The sequence below is a fragment of the Salvelinus sp. IW2-2015 genome, linkage group LG15 (assembly GCF_002910315.2).
Source record: "Salvelinus sp. IW2-2015 linkage group LG15, ASM291031v2, whole genome shotgun sequence".
Lineage (NCBI taxonomy): Eukaryota > Metazoa > Chordata > Actinopteri > Salmoniformes > Salmonidae > Salvelinus > Salvelinus sp. IW2-2015.
The window spans coordinates 18,606,065-18,624,582 of NC_036855.1; the positions used below are offsets into that span (position 1 = coordinate 18,606,065).

At 43.2% G+C, this 18,518-nt stretch overlaps 1 protein-coding gene across 1 annotated transcript in view; it reads left to right on the plus strand.

Moving 5' to 3' along the window:
* LOC111974655 (RIMS-binding protein 2-like) overlaps positions 1-18,518 on the plus strand; it is a 163,944-nt gene that overhangs the window by 85,360 nt on the left and 60,066 nt on the right. The window contains 1 exon segment of the mRNA XM_070447014.1: positions 17,786-17,875. Coding sequence (XP_070303115.1) covers positions 17,786-17,875 — 90 coding nt within the window.

Sequence of the window (18,518 nt, forward strand, 5' to 3'; positions counted from 1 at the left end):
ATCTTTTCCCTGGCTCACATAGTAACCTACACACACAGTCACACACTAACACACGGTCACACACTAACACACGGTCACACAGTCTGGAAGACACATAGCACATGTGGGCGGAAACGGAGGAAATATTTCACTGTACTGTTTATCCTCTGTTGTGTATGTATTTATATTAATGTCATTGTGGCCTCAACAATAGATCCAGTTTAAGGGGGTTCGTCTCCCTCATCTGTCTTCATTTAAAGTGCACTAAACGCCTATACACTTTATCTTGGAGCTCATTACTCACAACGGCAGCCATTTGAGTCTTTTATTGGAGGGATGTTTAATTGAACATTGGCTGGTGTGTTCCAAACAAATGGGCCTGAGTTGCGTGTGTGTGTGTGTGAAATATGCCTAGCGCTTAGCCCGATGTCAAGCCGTCTGGTTATAAAAACTGCACACATTATAGTGGCAGTCCAGGGACACAGAGACAGGGCTGACTGTGGTGGGCGTGTGTGATTCACTCATAGTTAATAATGTAGATGGAAATGACAGAAATGAAAGAATGCAACCCTCTCTACTCATAACCACATACACTATGCACACACACACACACAGACACACACACACACACACAGACACAACACACACACACACACACACACACACACACACACACACACACACACACACACACACACACACACACCACACACACACACACACACACACACACACACACACACACACACACACACACACTCATGCATGCATGCACACATGCATAATTAAACTTGGTAGACTGGTTGTGACGGATAGGGGTGGTTAAGAATGCAGTCATAGCAACTGTCAGTTGCCTGGGGTAAGCAACACAAGGTTAAAGAGCATGTATGGGTCAAAGCAGTGGCACTCTATAAAAAATGTTTTGGTCTAGACTAAAATATCATTAAGACTTATTAAGTCATTAAGTCACATTTTTGTAATTTTAATTATGATTTTGTCAAATTATTGTCAATGACAAAAAGAGTGGGCCACTTTAGTCAACTAAATGCCCTTTAATTTTAGTCACATCACATTTGTATTGCCTCATTAAGCTACAGTGCCTTCAGAAAGTATTCATACCCCTTGCCTTATTCCACATTTTGTTGTGTTACAGCGTGAATTCAAAATGAATTACCCCATAATGACAAAGTGAAAGCATGTTTTTACACATTTTTGCAAATGTATTAAAAATGAACAACAGAAATATCTAATTCACACCCCTGAGTCAATACCTTGTAGAAGCACCTTTGGTGGTGATTACAGCTTTGAGTCGGCTTTTCTCTCATTCTTCCTTGCAGATTTTCTCAAGCTCTGTTAAGTTAAATGGGGAGCGGTGGTGAACAGCAATCTTCAAGTCTTTCCACAGATTTTCAATGGGATTCAAGTCTGGACCACTCAAGGACTTTCACATTCTTGTTCTGAAGCAATTCCAGCGTTGCTTTGGCTGTATGCTACTGGTAATGTTACCAGYGCCACGTTCAGTTGCAAAATGTTCTTGAATGTTGCAGATAGAAAATTCCATGAATAGAGACAATGTTATTCCATATTATAAACTGGGGGGTTCGAGCCCTGAATGTTGATTGGCTGACAGCCGTGGTATATCAGACCGTATATATCAAGGGTATAACAAAACGTTTATTTTTACTGCTGTAATTACCCTAACCAGTTTATAATAGCAATAAGGCAGCTCGTGGGTTTGTGGTATATGGCCAATATACCACGGCTAAAGGGCTGTGTTCAGGCACTCTGCGATGCGTTGTGCATAAGAACAGCCCTTAGCCATGGTATATTGGCCATATACCACACCACCTCATGCTTTATTGCTTAATTGAACATGTCAGAGGCATTTTTGTTCTATGTAGCATATTTCTATCTGAAAGTTCAAAAACGTTGCGTCCTGCCGAACGTGCCCCTGGTTGTTAGCTAGTATCCTAGTTTTAGAACGGCCCGCGATATGCTTGATGAATGTAAAATGCCTCCCGGCAATGCACGACAGAAATAAATGATGGGTCATATCTTTTGAACGGTAATCTCTCAAAACATTTTCTCAGAGGAAAAGATGGAGACTTGGCTACGTTGGCTACAGAACCTGGCTATGAATTGCAGTGGGGAAGTGGGAGGGTTGAGTGAGACTACAAATTCAAAGACYGGCTACTTTTCTACACTCACGGGAAAGAAAAACATAGCTAGACTGTTGCTTTACTATTCAACTCAATGCAGCTATTGTTTTTAATTTCATAAACCAACTTGTGTTTCTTAACCAGGCAAAGGGTAGCTAACTAGAAGGCTGGGGGTGACTGGTTAGCTACGGAGAAGCATGAGAGTTGCCCGCACGATGTGTATAATGGGAGGCGGAGCAGGACACCTGTCTGCCCACACTCATCACTTGCTCCCACGCAGCTGATGAGTGCCGGGTGTGGTGCGACCTTCCCACTGCTACACAGAACGGCGCTGCTAATATTAATGGGTTTATCACTGAAAAACTCTCAATCTCTCCAAAAACGATTTTCCAGTCCACTTAGTAGTCAGATTGTGTCTCGTCTCATTTAAGTCAAATGAAATGAAAAATGATTTTGTTTATTTCAATTTTTTTTCTGGGTATATTTAGTCAATTATAGTCTCATCAATTGCCACTGAAAAATAGGTGTTTGAGACAAATATTTTAGTCACTACTTTTTGYTACCCTTCCTCTCTGCCTCAGACATGTTGCTACAGAAGCCCTGTGCCAACACAAAAGCACAACCAACATAGAATCCTATTCCATAAAAATCKATTTTTTTAGATAACCATTCATACAAACCAGGTAGATTAAACAAGTAACTTTCTATTACAAAGTGACAGTATATGCATTTTTCTGAAATATAGGGAAAATCTCAGGTTGAAATGAATGATGTGCAAATGAATGTGTTTTCATATGCTTTATGTGCTGTGGTCTTCTGGGGGCTATACTAATGTTTATTGTAGTCCTGTCTAGGGATCTAGCTCCATTCCACCAGGGAGTGTACAGTAGTGGAACACATTGACACAGTTAAAATCCATTTTAGTTCTACACACTAATCTTAGAATATCCAGCTGCACTTCCTCTGCACCTTTTCAATCCCAGCATGCCTACAGTAGCAAGCACATTCCTCATCAACACTTCACAGCAATCAGTTAGCTGGAGCTCAATCTACTGAAGACCAGAAGGAAACAATATTGACATAGGCCATTAGCTGTTCACAGTTAGGACATGAGTTTTGATGTGTTCAAGCCTGTCAAATGTGTCGAATACATTGAAATGGTAGCTCTGGATTGTATTAACGTTGCAGCTAGAAATAACAACACTAGGGCTTTCAATTTGCCCTTATTTGTTTGATGGGGACTTATTTTGAGGTGACACTTGGACCTAGTAAAAGGTCAATGCTGATATAACATTTTTATATTGTACCAGGCAGTCCACCTGAGAATTAATCCATTGCTTCTGTCTGGCACCTACTACCATACTRTAGTAGGTGCCAGGCAGAAGCAATGGATTCATTCTCACTTCAATATTTTGTCTTGCCCATTCACCCTCTGAATGGCACACGTACGTACAGTACATTCGGAAAGTATTCAGACCCCTTGACTTTTACCACATTTTGTTACGTTACAGCCTTATTCTAATATGGAAAAAATTGTCGTCGRCCCCCCATCAGTCTACACACAATACCCCATAATGACYAAGCAAAAATAGGTTTTTATAAATTTTTGCAAATGTATAAAAAATACATAACTGAAATATCACATTTACATAAGTATTCAGACCCTTTARTCAGTACTTTGTTGAAGCACCTTTAGCAGCGATTACAGCCTRGAGTCTTGTGGGTATGACGCTACAAGCTATGCAACCTGTATTTGGGGAGTTTCTCCCATTTTTCTCTGCAGATCCTCTCAAGCTCTGTCAGGTTGGATGGGAGCGCCGCTGCACAGCTATTTTCACATCTCTCCAGAGATATACGATTGGGTTCAAGTCCGGCCTCTGGCTTGGCCACTCAATGACATTCAGAGACTTGTCCCGAAGCCACTCCTGCATTGTCTTGGCTGTGTACTTAGTGTCATTGTCCTGTTGGAAGGTGAACCTTCGCCCCAGTCTGAGGTTCCTGAGCGCTCTGAAGCAGGTTTTCATCAAGGATCTCTCTGTACTTTGCTCCGTTCATCCCTCGATCCTGACCAGTCTCCCAGTCCCTGCTGCTGAAAAACATTCCCCCAGTATGATGCCACCACCACCATGCATCACCGTAAAGATGGTGCCAGGTTTTCTCCAGATGTGACGCTTGGCATTCAGGCCAAAGAGTTCAATCTTCGTTTCAACAGACCAGAGAATCTTGTTTCTCATGGTCTGAGAGTCCTTTACATGCCTTTTGGCAAACTCCAAGCAGGCTGTCATGTGACTTTTACTGAGGAGTGGCTTCTGTCTGGCCACTCTACCATAAACGCCTGATTGGTGGAGTGCTGCAGAGATGGTTGTCCTTCTGGAAGGTTCTCCCATCTCCACAGAGGACTCTGGAGCTCTGTCAGAGTGACAATCGGGTTCTTGGTCACCTCCCTGACCAAGACCCTTCTCACCCGATTTCTCAGTTTGGCTGGGCGGTCAGCTCTAAGAAGAGTCTCGGTGGTTTCAAACTTCTTCCATTTAAGAATGATGTAGGCAACTGTGTTCTTGGGGACCTTCACTGCTGCAGAAATGTATAACCTTATATAGACAGGAGTATGCATTTCCAAATCATGTCCAATCAATTGAATTTACCACAGGTGGACTCCAATCAAGTTGTAGAAACATCTCAAGGATGATCAATGGAAACAGATGCACCTGAGCTCAATTTCGAGTCTCATAACAAAGGGTCTGAATACTTATGTAAATAAGGTATTTCTGTTTTTTATTTATTCAAAAAAATTTTTTTTCGCTTTGTCATTAGGGGGTATTGTGTGTAGATTGATGAGGGAAAAACATTTTTTTAATCCGTTTTAGAATAACGCTGTAACGTAGCAAAATGTGGAAAAGGTCAATGGGTCTGAATACTTTCAGCAATATTGCAGCATATTTTCCAACTGTGAATCATGGGACCACTTATGGGAGGCTGGCTTTCACGGCCAACCTGTTTTCTGTACTACTTATTGTTGGTCTCTGTAACTACGTATTGTCTTCTCTGTAACTACGTAATTGTTTCTCTGTAACTAAACGTATTGTTTTTTCGTTTCGTAACTACGTATTGTCGTTCTCTGTAACTACGTATCGTCGTTCTCTGTAACGATGTAGTCGTTTCTCTGTAACTACGTATCGTATCTACGTATTGTTTCTCTGTAACTACGTATTGTTTTCCCTGTAACTACGTATTTATTCCTGAACTACGTATGTTGTTCTCTGTACTACGTATTGTTGTTCTCTGTAACTACGTATTGTTTCTCTGTAACTACGTATTGTTGTTCTCTGTAACTACGTATTGTTGTTCTCTGTAACTACGTATTGTGTTCTCTGTAACTACGTATATGTCGTTCTCTGTAACTACGTATTGTCGTTCTCTGTAACTACGTATTGTCGTTCTTCAATTGACAACTCAATTATGCAGCTGATCGATAGCTATGGTGATGTGAAAACCAGCTTTGAAAGACCCCAGGGGCTTGACTGGGAAACACACCTCATGTGGGGAAGGAGTATCAGCAGCTATCAGGTGGATGCTACCTGGCCTGGTGGAAGAGAGGCTGCTGGAAATGGAGGCTTTGTTGGAGCTTGTATCTCACTGTGTTTCAAAGGAGGGACTCTGCAGAGAGCATGGTATTGTAACTCAGACCTCTCTGAGGGGCCAAGCTATTTAATATCTTTCCTTGCTTATGTTGGACATTCGGTGTAAACGTTGAGTCTCACAGACTTGAGAGGCAGGTGGTTGACACCTTTATGATGGCATGTGGATGAAGAAGAAAGGAGTTGAATGGACTCTTCCTCCCTCTATCTCTCTTGCCCCTCTCTCACATGCACACACACACATACTCTCACACACTCTGAGACAGCACTGAATAAAGGAAAGTCTCTGTCCTCCACTGACTAGTCTCACTGTCAGTCTGTTTTCTCTCAGGACACTGTTGTCATACCGTGGTATGACTAAATTAAAGTCATTGTCCCTGACAAAACAGAGAAGCCACACACAGCAAGTATTTTATTCTTCTCAGGAGACTGAGATCAGCAGGAAAAGGGAGGAGTGTGAAGCTCTGAGGGGGTGAAGAAACAGAATCAAACATGTCAGGCTTTGGTAAGTGCTCTAAAAATACCTCTGGCTCTCACTCGCTGAAAGGCCATGAGTCTCAGTCCAATTGATTTGTACCTGAGAGAGGGAGCGCGAGACAGCGTTGCCCCATATCATCACGTACACACAGAGCTCCCCAGAGAAGATGAGCTGTGCTCTACTGTGGTGTGTGTCACACTGCTGGCATTCTAGCGGTGATTATAGAAATGAAAAAATAGGCTCACATTAATGGGATTTGCATGTGTAGCATAAACAAATGAACACTGTGCTGCATTCTGATAATGCGAGGATGTACGCTATGCATTCGTGTTTATTCTGCTCTTTGCACAGACGACAATTTCCACACTATATATATTGTACTAGCTATAATACATTATAGAGATATACTGTACACTTAGCTAGTAAGATGGGCCCTGGATATGTTGGCACTGATGTATACAGTAAAGTTCATGCTGTGTAGATGTCATGGTTGTTCACAGGAGGAGGTCAGTGGTGTGTTACACCACTCTGCTCCCATGTGCTGCTCTCTGCCTCTCTCTGCCTCTCTCCTCTGCCTCTCTCTCTGCCTCTCTCTGCCTCTCTCCTCTGCCTCTCTCTCTGCCTCTCTCTGCCTCTCTCCTCTTCCTCCCTCTATGCCTTTCTTTCTCTCTGCCTCTCTCCTCTTCCTCTCTCTCTGCCTCTCTCTCTGCCTCTCTCCTCTTCCTCCCTCTATGCCTTTCTCTCTGCCTCTCCCCTCTTGCTCTCTCTGCTTCCTCTCTCCTCTGCTTCCTCTCTGCTGCCTCTGCACCCCCAGGAATGTTTCTCAGAAAGTAGCAGAAATGTCAGTGTGCCTTCTGGGCTGGCCTTGGCTCTATACAAAGGGTCAGGGAGGGAAGAAAGGACAAGGCAGAAAGCAGCCAGTGCTGAGAGAGTAATCCACTCTGACTACTCTGGAAGGCATTTAAAGAGGAGCCTTTCTCCCTAACCTTGACATTTTCAAACATATACAGTATTTCATCAGGATGGATAGTGCAGGCTTTTGCTGGGGCTATTTAAAACGCTTTCTCTCTCTCTCTTTTCTCTCTCTCTRTRTRTRTRTRTCTCTCTCTCTCTCTTTTTCTTTCTCTCTCTTTCGCTCTCTCTCTTTATTTCTCTTTCTCTCTTTTTCTTTCTCTRGCTCTCTCATATCATTCATGGAACAGTTCCTTCTGCATATTRCACATGTAATAACATAGTAGGTTTTTGTGCTTTAGAATAAGCTGTGAAATCTAGATATAGCGCATTAACATTTTCTAGAGAAGTATCTGTCTCTTTGTGTTGTATTGTTTTAAATTGCTTGAGTCTAACACATATCTCAGATATGAAGGAAGCCATGAGTAGCAGTCGGTATGTCCCRGACCCATCCTGCCCTTTACTGCAGGAGAACAGTGCGTCACAGCACAGKTATTGGTATGTGTGTGGTGGTGGGGTTTCCCCATCAGAACTACAGGGGAGCCTAGATGGATCTACAGTAGGTAATCACTCCAACTGAGCTGAGTCCCCTTTCAGCCCCAATATCCAACACAGTGGAATTGAAATGAGCAATCTGCCAGTTTTAAAGGGCCTGTTATGAGGAGGGAYGCTTGGTCCATCAGTAAGCTTGAGTGTTGAATATTCTCTTTCAATAGAGAACATACTGTATATAGAAATACTTATTTCAGCTGTTGTCAGGTGCAACWGAGTGCATGTCTGACTACAGCTCATGTCTCATCATATCAGTTTAAGCATAATTTCTTAACCCAGAACCAACTGTTGTGTGCGCTAGCTAGCTACTCGATTTGATGACATTTGTTTACGTTTCTGTTAAGTCTGTCACAAGAGACTAGTTTAAGCATGACATTTGTACTGTCATTGTATTTGTTATTCATATTATTCTATAGTAATTGTATATGCATAGTTTTGTCATTGCCGGATGTATTATACATGCCAACCTGTTTAGAAAGTAAGCCCAGAATAATGTAGATGGACTGATTTAAGCAACACTTTGTGTGCATTATTTTCCTGTGGAGGTCTGCAGAGTGCTGTAGGGTAAGGGTCCATCAGTAAGCTAAATGGTGCTGCCTGTTTGCAGCTGGACCATTAGAATTCACTGCTCGCTGCCCCAAGGCACTCCTCTTTAGTGGGCCTGACTTTGTGTGTGGTGCTCTGCCCCAAATAAACACTCCATTAAGGCTGTGTGCTCTGCGTGCTCCTACTTACAGTATGTTCCCTCCCCACAGCACAGCAGCACTCCACTCCACCACGCTGCTCCCCTTTCCTGTCCTGTCTGCCCCCAATGTCAACCTCCTCAGTCCCCGGGAATTACCCAGAGGAGAAACTGTCCCCAAATGACGTACATAAATGGCAGGCAGGCTAGCCTTTACAGAGACTTGAGAGCTGCTCTTATCTCCTCATAGACTAAGTTTACAGAGTAACAGAAACARAGCCAGGCAGCTGGGCAGACACAGAGACACGACCAGAGGCAAGCAGTCCATGTGAGAGTAYAGGAGAWGGSGGGGCWGGCATTAGTGTCAGTCTGTTTGGTCTATGCTGGCCAACCTCTCTGTGTTCCTCTCCAGATGAACGTAGATGCAGAGATAGGGTCATTTCAGTGCACTCGTCAGACCATGCCAGCCTCGCTTCTCTTTATCTGGGATCTGAGAAATGTGTTTTTGTATTGCTGAGTATCAGTTTGATAATATACTGTATCTCTCTGGTGGTTTTTTACTGGGATGGTGTAACGATCGCCTGTGGTGGTAGAAGGATCGGACCAAAGCGCAGCYTGGTAAGTGTTCATGATGATGATTTTAATTCAAACTCAGAACACTAAACAAAACAATAAACGATGAACAAACGAAACAGTACCGTGTGGCGACAAACACTGACACGGAAGACAAACACCCACAAACCAAAAGACAAAACAGSCTACCTAAATATGGTTCCCAATCAGAGACAATGACAAACACCTGCCTRTGATTGAGAACKATATCAGGCCAAACAACAAACCCAACATAGAAACACAAAACATAGATAACCCACCCAACTCACGCCCTGACCAAACTAAAACAAAGAAAATACAAAAGAACTATGGTCAGAACGTGACAGATGGTAGCATATCCCAGTATGAAATTAAAGACTGCCTAAACTATATTTTGCTATTAGCATAGCACAAATTTGAGTAAAAACCAAACACTCGATGTTGGAGTGTGTAATAGAATGTGTAGTATAGTGAGTAACAGTGTTAAGTGGCAGGGCCATCTGGCACCTCATCCTACCCAGTAGTACCCAGGAACAGAGTATTTTACTGCTGCCCTGTTCATTGATGTGGAATAAAGCATGTCACAGCCCATAAGGACAGTCACCTTGGTGATGGTCATTAGCCATACTAACACCACCCCAATATTAATCTCTGCACACACAGTACAGAAGCCTGTTAAAACAACATGATCTATGAGGCAGCTTGTCTTATCAACTACTGGATAACCAAGAAGTCAAAACATTAGACTTCATTTAGTTCAACTGAAATAAACAATAATATAGCCATTTGCTCAGTAAACTAAGGGAATGTGTGAGGTATCAGGCTGACAGTGTGGTGAAGCCACCCTCAGGAGGCTAAAGAAATTTGGCTTAACACCTAAAACCTTCACAAACCTTTACAGATGCACAATTGAGAGCATCCTGTTAGGCTGTATCAACGCCTGGTACGGRAACTGCACCACCCACAYCCGCAAAGSTCTCCAGAGGGTGGTGCGGTCTGCTCAACGCATTACCGGTGGCAAACTTCCCGCCTTCCTGGACACCTACAGCACCCGATGCTATAGGAAGGCCAAAAAGATCATCAAGGACATCAACCACCCAAGTCACTGCCTGTTCACCCCAATATCATCCAGAAGACGAGGTCAGTACAGGTGCATCAAAGCTGGGACCGAGAGAATGAAAAACAGCTTCGATCTCAAGGCCATCAGACTGCTAAACAGCCATCKCTAGCACATCAGAGGCTGCTGCCTATTGACATAGATTAGGAATCACTGGCCACTTTTAGAAAAGGATCGTTAGCCACTTTAATAATGTGTCCGTATCTGGCATTACTCATCTCATATGTATAAACTGCACTCTACACTATTCTACGGTATCTTAGTCACTTTTAAATTGTGTTTACATATTGCATCACCCATTTCATATGTACAGTATATACTGTATTGTATTCTATACTACGTCTCTGTCCCGTAGCATGCACCAGTTAGCCTGGAGCTAACCTAGTGCTAGGCCCATCTCCCGGCTAGTTGAAGAGGTCTATCAGCCACTCCGCTACAATACCTATTTTGCCAATTGACCTGGACCACTTTTTCTGCCGACTCGGAGTCCCGCCGATCCATCACGACTGGTCTACTGACGTAATCCGCCCGAGGGGGTTTCAACAGGCTCCTCCGTCGCGACGTCCCCTGAAGGCCCATTTGCTAGCCGCGGCCCGCTAGCAGTCTAGAGCATATCGGACTGTTAGCTGAAAAGGTCCATCTGCCAATTTCTTGGGCTACAATACCTATTTTGCCAATTGTTCTGGACCCTTTTACTGCCTACACYGAGCCCTGCCGATCTATCACGACTGGTTTGCCGACGTAACCGTCCGAGGGGGCTACAACAGARTCTTCCGTCGCGACGTCCCCCTAAGGCCCTTCTGCTAGCCTGCTAGCCCCGGCGCGCTAGCTGTCTGAATCGCTGTGTSTCCAGCCCAACTAGCTACTCACTGGACCCTATGATCACTCGGRTACYCATGCCTCTCCCTAATGTCAATATGCCTTGTCCAATGCTGTTTTGGTTAGTGATTATTYTCTTATTTCCCTGTAGAGCCTCCAGCCCTGCTCAATATGCCTTAGCTAGCCCTTTTGTTCCACCTCCCACACATGCGGTGACCTCTAGAGACAAAACCTCTCTCATCGTCACTCAATGCCTAGGTTTATCTCCACTGTATTCACATCCTACCATACCCTTGTCTGTACATTAAGCCTTGAATCTATTCTTCCGCGCCCAGAAACCTGCTCCTTTTACTCTCTGTTTTGAACCCACTAGACGACCAGTTCGTATAGCGTTTAGCCATACCTTTATCCTACTCCTRCTCTGTTCCTCTGGTGATGTAGAGGTTAATCCAGGCCCTGCAGCGCCTAGCTCCACTCCCATTCCCCAGGCACTCTCATTTGTTGACTTCTGTAACCGTAAAAGCCTTGGTTTCATGCATGTTAACATTAYAAGCCTCCTCCCTAAGTTTGTTTTATTCACTGCTTTAGCACACTCTGCCAACCCGGATGTCCTAGCCGTGTCTGAATCCCGGCTTAGGAAGGCCACCAAAAATCCAGAAATGTCCATCCCTAACTATAACATTTCCCGACAATGCCGCTCTGACATATATGTATACATATTCTTAATCCATTCCTTACTTAGATTTACGTGTATTTGGGGTATATGTTGTAAAACTGTTGGATATTACTTGTTAGATATTACTGCACTGTTGGTGTCACGCTCGTTGAAAGGAATGGACCAAGGTGCAGCGTTGTAGGCGTACATTTTCCTTTATTAAATGAACACCGAACAAAAACAACAAAATACCAAACGAAACGTGAAGCTAATAATAGTGCTGACATGCAACTATCCATAGACAAGATCCCACAAAGGGGAAATGTCTGCCTAAATATGATCCCCAATCAGAGACAACGATAAACAGCTGCCTCTGATTGGGAACCATAACAGGCCAACATAGACACACAAACACCTAGATGACCCACCCTAGTCACACCCCGACCCAACCAACATAGAGAATAAAAAGCTCTCTATGGTCAGGGTGTGACAGTTAGAAGCACAAGCATTTCGCTACACCCGCATTAACATCTACTAAACATGTGTATGTGACCAATACAATTTTATTTGATTTAATAATGCCACTTTAATAATATCATTTTAATGTTTACATATCTTGCATTACTCATCTCATATGTATATACTGTATTTTATACCATCTATTGCATCTTGCCTATGCCTCACAGTCATTGCTCATCAATATATTTATATGTATATATTCMTATTCCATTCCTTTACTTAGATGTGTGTGTGTATTAGATATTTGTTGTGGAATTGTTAGATTAGTTGTTAGATATTGCTGCATTGTCGGAACTAGAAGCACAAGCATTTCGCTACACTCGCAATAACATCTGCTAACCATGTGTATGTGACTAATACAATTTGATAATTTTACTTAATCCAGCTATTGGCCTCATAGTAATCTTCTTGGTAAGGGTTTGTAATGTCACCATGGTTTGGCATACAGCATACAGATGGGAAACAGAGGAATTTGTTAGCAGCATGGTTGTTGATATGGTTTCTTCTAAGGGTGTGTGTTTATTTCTCTCTCACAGATAAACTGATATGTTGGTGTGTGAAATGCAGCATGTTTCTGTGGTCATGAAGGCTATATTACATCTGAACACTCCACTATTCAGGAATTGTTTACAAACACAAAGAACAATGTTTGTGCAGTAAGCTATAAGCCCAATACATTATCACCGCACATTGGCCTTGCTTGAATTGCCCTGTCAATGCATTGTTGTTTGGGCCATTTAAAAAAAAAAAAAAAAAAAAAAAAATTGAGGTAGGCTATATGATCACACTGGTAATAGATCCGTTGTTGTTTTACTTCTGAGGCACAGCTGAGTGAGCATACATTTAAATCATTCGCTTTTATTTTTATTTTACTGGGCTGATGTTGCCTGCATCTGATGGTCAGTCTCAGCGGAGGGAGAGKGCAGCAGACTAGAGCTGTGTGTCCGCCTCTCAACATACCTCCATTCTCCCTTTCCTCCACTGACACTGACCAAAAAGGGACACTGTCTTCCAGCTTATGGCAAAACTCACGTCGCACTGCATTATTTCTGCCTCATAAACACATACATTTTGTTACTCCTATGAACAGAGAAAGTGAAATATTCCTTGATGTTAAAAAGACCCAAGCCACTAATAATAACAACAACGGAAGCCAATAGATACACTTTCCTGTTCATTCATAACAACCTGTATGCTTGATCCGACTGTGGTCGGAGGCGCCGWATGGATGGTGGGACGCAATAMCCTCCGGAGGCACGCAGAGGCCAATTTGAGCTCTGTACCGCTTCGCTGTGCGGCTCTCAAATGTTGTAACAATGCAGAGTGCTCCATATACAGGGGCAAAAAAAAGTATGTGAACCCTTTGGAATTACCTGGATTTCTGCATAAATGTGACATCAAATTTGATCTGATCTTTATCTAAGTCACAACAATAGACAAACACAGTGTGCTTAAACTAATAACACAAATTATTGTATTTTTCTTGTCTATATTGAATGCATCATTTAAACATTCACAGTGTAGGTTGGGAACAGTATGTGAACCCCTAGGCTAATGACTTCTTCAAAAGCTAATTGAAGTCAGGAGTCAACTAACCTGGAGTCGAATCAATGAGARGAGATTGGAGTTTTTGGTTAGAGCTGCCCTGCCCCATAAAAAACACTCACAAAATTTGAGGTTGCTATTCATAAGAAGCATTGCCTGATCTGAACCATGCCTCAAACAAAATAGATCTCAGAAGACCTAAGATTAATTGTTGCCTTGCATAAAGCTAGAAAGGGTTACAAAAATATCTCTAAAAGTCAGTCTACGGTAAGACAAATTGTCTATAAATTGTGAAATTTCAGCACTGTTGCTACTCTCCCTAGGAGTGGCCGCCCTGCAAAGATGACTGCAAGAGCAGAGTGCAGAATGCTCATTGAGGTTTAGAAGAATCCTAGAGTGTCAGCTAAAGACTTACAGAAATCTCTGGAAGATGCTAACATCTCTGCTGACGAGTCTACAATACGTAAAACACTAAACAAGAATGGTGATCATTGGAGGACACCACGGAGAAGCCACTGCTGGCCCAAAAAAACATTGCTGCACATCTGAAGTTTGCAAAATAGCACCTGGATGTTCCACAGTGCTACTGGCAAAATATTCTGTGGACAMATTAAACTAAAGTTGTGTTGTTTGGAAGGAACACACAACACTATGTGTGGAGAAAAAAAGGCACAGCACACCAACATCAAAACCTCATCCCAACTGTAAAGTATGGTGGAGGGAGCATCATGGTTTGGTGCTGCTTTGCTGCCTCGGGGCCTGGACAGCTTGCTATCATCAGTTTATCAAGACATTTTGCAGAAGAATGTAAGGCTATCTGTTAGCCAATTGAAGCTCAACAGAAGTTAGGTGATGCAACAGGACAACAACCCAAAAGACAGAAGTAAATCATCAGAATGGCTTGAAGAGAAGAGAATACACCTTCTGGAGTGTCATTGATTGGTTGACGGTAGGTGAGGGCGAGAAGTCCTGTATAAACTCACTTCCTTGACAACTTCCTTCACAACAGCTCTGCGCTGCTCGGTGAAGCGCTAGAAGTATGAATGCCCTGACTTCTGCAGAGGCCGTATCACCATATATGCTGCACGGATGAAGGCAGACGTCAGAGTGACCTGGCAGCGCCTTTTACTGCTACAGTACTGAGGGAAAATAGGAAGAACGGGAATTTTATGGCTTATAAAAGTGTTGAATACAAAGTGTTGACAGTGCTGAGTAAGAATTTAAACATGAGCTCACTCATAAAAACAGCATCTCTTCACTTTCTTTTATGCCTGCTACATTACTGCCGACACTGTAATCTGAGCCATCCGATTGGCCAGCGGTAGYCCTATAGTGCACTTGATATGCTCCCTGGGCCTGCCGGGAAGGTAGAGTTTACCTTCAGACACATGAAATAGTTAGAAATGGCAACAGTTCGCCTACCCATGCGCGCAGGGCAGCTTAATCGAGTGCACCTAAGGATTTATTGATGTTTTTTTACTGAAATGTTTGTCGATCGACGAGGAATGCCTTGGAGATCGACCAGTTGATCGCGATTGACTGGTTGGTGACCACAGCTCTAGAAAGTTGAGTGATGTTCAAACTCGTGCTTATTTCTGTGGGCTGATATGTCTTCTGCGAGGCTGTTTGGGGAGCTGCGCGGTAATCTCGCGCTACTGCGCCTCCACCTGCAGTTTAGAGGGAAAGTTGGTCTCAGCTAATTCCGTTACCATGGAATTGCCCATGAACAGTCATCTGAATGAGAACACAGGAGAAGGACAGTTCCCCTCTTAGAAAGGTCAGTGTTGGCTGCTTGGTGGAGAGACAGAGAGAGAGAATCCATTCCTCAGCCCTGGTCTAATTAGCCACCCAGAACAGTGTCCACCCAGCCCAGATCCAGCCTCAGCCCAGACCCAGCCACTCTCTGTCTGGTTACACACATGGTCGGCTGGATGGCTGGCTCCTCTCTGATAGTCTTTTAACAGTAGGGCAGATTCAGTTATTCCACACATGTGCCTAATTACCCTCTGAGCCTTAGTCTAAATACATTATTRACAAGGCTTCCTTGAATCCACCCTGAAGAATTAATATAATAKATTTTTATGACCTCCCCATTGGCAAAGCTTCAAATACACAATTTATTTTGTGGCACAGATATACCCGGCGTCATTGTCTTKATTTGCTCTTTGTCATTTTATATAGTTATTAGTCAAACCAAAGTTTATGGAAGATTGATAACTGATCGGCCTGCCCATTGCAAATGACATCCAAACATTGTGAGAAGACTGGGAATTCCAGCTATTGTCTGGTTTGCCTGTTCACTACGGTATTTTTCAGACAATCTACAAGCATTACAAATCATTCWGTGAAATTAATAATCAGAGTATTGGGTGTAGCTAGAACATCTCACTCTGCCAATCTCTCTGGTGTTGCTAGCCTCAGCTTGGCAGAGATGGCGCTAGTGCATTCAGCGCATACAGTGTCTCTTATTGTTATGATGACTCCTCACTCAGCATTAATGATGCAGCAGCATCTCTGTTTTGTTTTCAGTTGGTCTCTGTTGGTCTCACATCATATACATGTACACTTGGACCTGTGTCCTTCAGAAAGCTAACCTACACCAGCTCTGAGTTGAAGGGATCGATATACGTGTATTGAAATGCCAATGCAAACGTGCTTATACAGGAAAGATTGGAATTGACTTGAATGAATTGATGCWGTTTGAAACGCCAATGTTTTTTGATGAGAGGGAATAGAAATGAATGGAAGTACAACCAGACTTCTGCAGAACAATGTGGTGTCACATGTCTCTTTAAAGTGTGCCCCCTCTGCAGTCAGATGGCCATTTCTGCTGTCTTATGTGTTATGTTCTAGGGTAGGGGTATTCAACTCTTACTACGAGTCCGAAGCCTGCTGGTTTTCTGTTTACTGATATTAATTGCACCACCTGGTGTCCAGGTCTAAATCAGTCCCTGATTAGAGGGTAGAATGAAAAAACATTGTGAACTGGCTTCGAGTCCAGAGTTGAGTCTGAAGCTCTATGGTGTGATATCTCTCTGTTAGGCGTGTGTGTGTGTGTGTGTGTGTGTGTGTGTGTGTGTGTGTGTGTGTTGTGTGTGTGTGTTTGTGTGTGTGTGTGTGGTGTGTGTGTGTGTGTGCGTGTGTGTGTGTGTGTGTGTGTGTTGTGCGCGCACGCACGCGTTTGTGCCTCTGTGCTGGTATGTGAGTGTCTTTACAGTTCACATTTGTCCTCTATACCAACATGTCTGACCTTCATAAGTAAAACACCAGGAGATTCCAGGGCAACACAGTGCACTGTCAATAGCCATTAAAAGACACCCTGTACTTAAGTTAATCTATTGTGCATGAGCGGCGAAGGCTTCTTAGATCCTTGCAGAACAACACTGCCTTTGCTTTGCCTGCCGCTGTAGTAAAAGTGAACTGCACATCACAAAAGAGAGAAGTTCTCCAGTTGACACTCCAAATTGCATCTGCGGCACCCTCATGGCTGTTGATTGAATCTAATTACGTTTTCCTCCTCTGCAAAGAATGGATGTTTTTTAATCTCCCCCTGACACACTTAGTGGGAAGAAGGGTGGGGGAGGATGCCATGAGTGTCTAGAGTGGGTATAAAAATGCAAATCTTATTTGCATTTGGTGTCAGTGGAAACATTACTTGGTTAAATATACAATTTTTTTCTAGCTGTTTCTCTTCCCACCAACTACATCTAACGCATTGCAGTAAGATCTGGCGTTTGTGTTTTTATAAACTGCCATGAAAATGTTGGTTTTTCATGAAGGCATGTTGTTCCTTTAGTCATCCCACTGGGCACAGACGTCAGTTCAATGTCTATTCCACGTTGGTTATTCCACAATGTCTATTCCACATTTCATTTAAATAACGTGGAAGCAACGTTGATTCAACCAGTGCGTGCCCAGTGGGATGCTTCCTAGGACAGATGAGCAAACCACCAGTGGATGAATAATGCAGCACCTATGGCTGCAACATGTCTGCTCTGTTGAGGCCAGCAGCAGCTTACTCTACTGGCATAATCAGGAGCTCCTCTCCTCTGAGGTCTAAACACTGTTCTCTATCTGCTCTCTCTTCCCTCTCTGTCCAGGAGAATGAGCTTCAAGATGTGCTCAAGGAGAAAAAGCACTTGAGTCACCACTTGTTCAACAATAGCAAAAAGCCAGTCCAAAATGAGCAGGTAGGTACTGTAGGAGAGAACGCCATGCCACAGATGGTTGCCATGGCGCTGTAATGGCAGTGTAGTCTGAGAGCTCCTGTAAACATTGTACATATTTAGCTGATTTAAGTGTTTTTCAATTATTTAAGTGTTTTTTAATTATTTGTTTGATAACTCATTGAATTTTGATCGAATATATTTAGTTGCCTTGACCAACAGAGTGGCAGAATTTATGGCAGATGGATTTGTTTGGTTTGCTAAACTAGCTCTATAGCTAACTGTCCACTGCATTCAAGAGATGCACAGCACCGGCTTCTATTTTCAACCAAAGTGAGAGAACTGCAGTGTGGAGATGGCAGAGAGCGCTCCCTCATAGTATGAGGGTGACTTTATATACTGGACTGATGTTTGGTGAGCTTTTAGTGCCTGTATCAGCATCAGAAGAAGAAGCATCACCCAAGTTGGTGCTACACATTGCTAGTGGAGGAGTTGTACAGTTGCTACAGAGCGCTGAGGACTGAAAACAACATCAGGACCAGCTAGCTTAACTCAAGCACCACCATCATCATCAAACCTGTCCCTCCTTTGTACCATCCAACTGGGCTGCCAGCAGAATGACCTTAACCATGAGCAGGCACCATCTGAACCTGTCAAGACTAGAGAC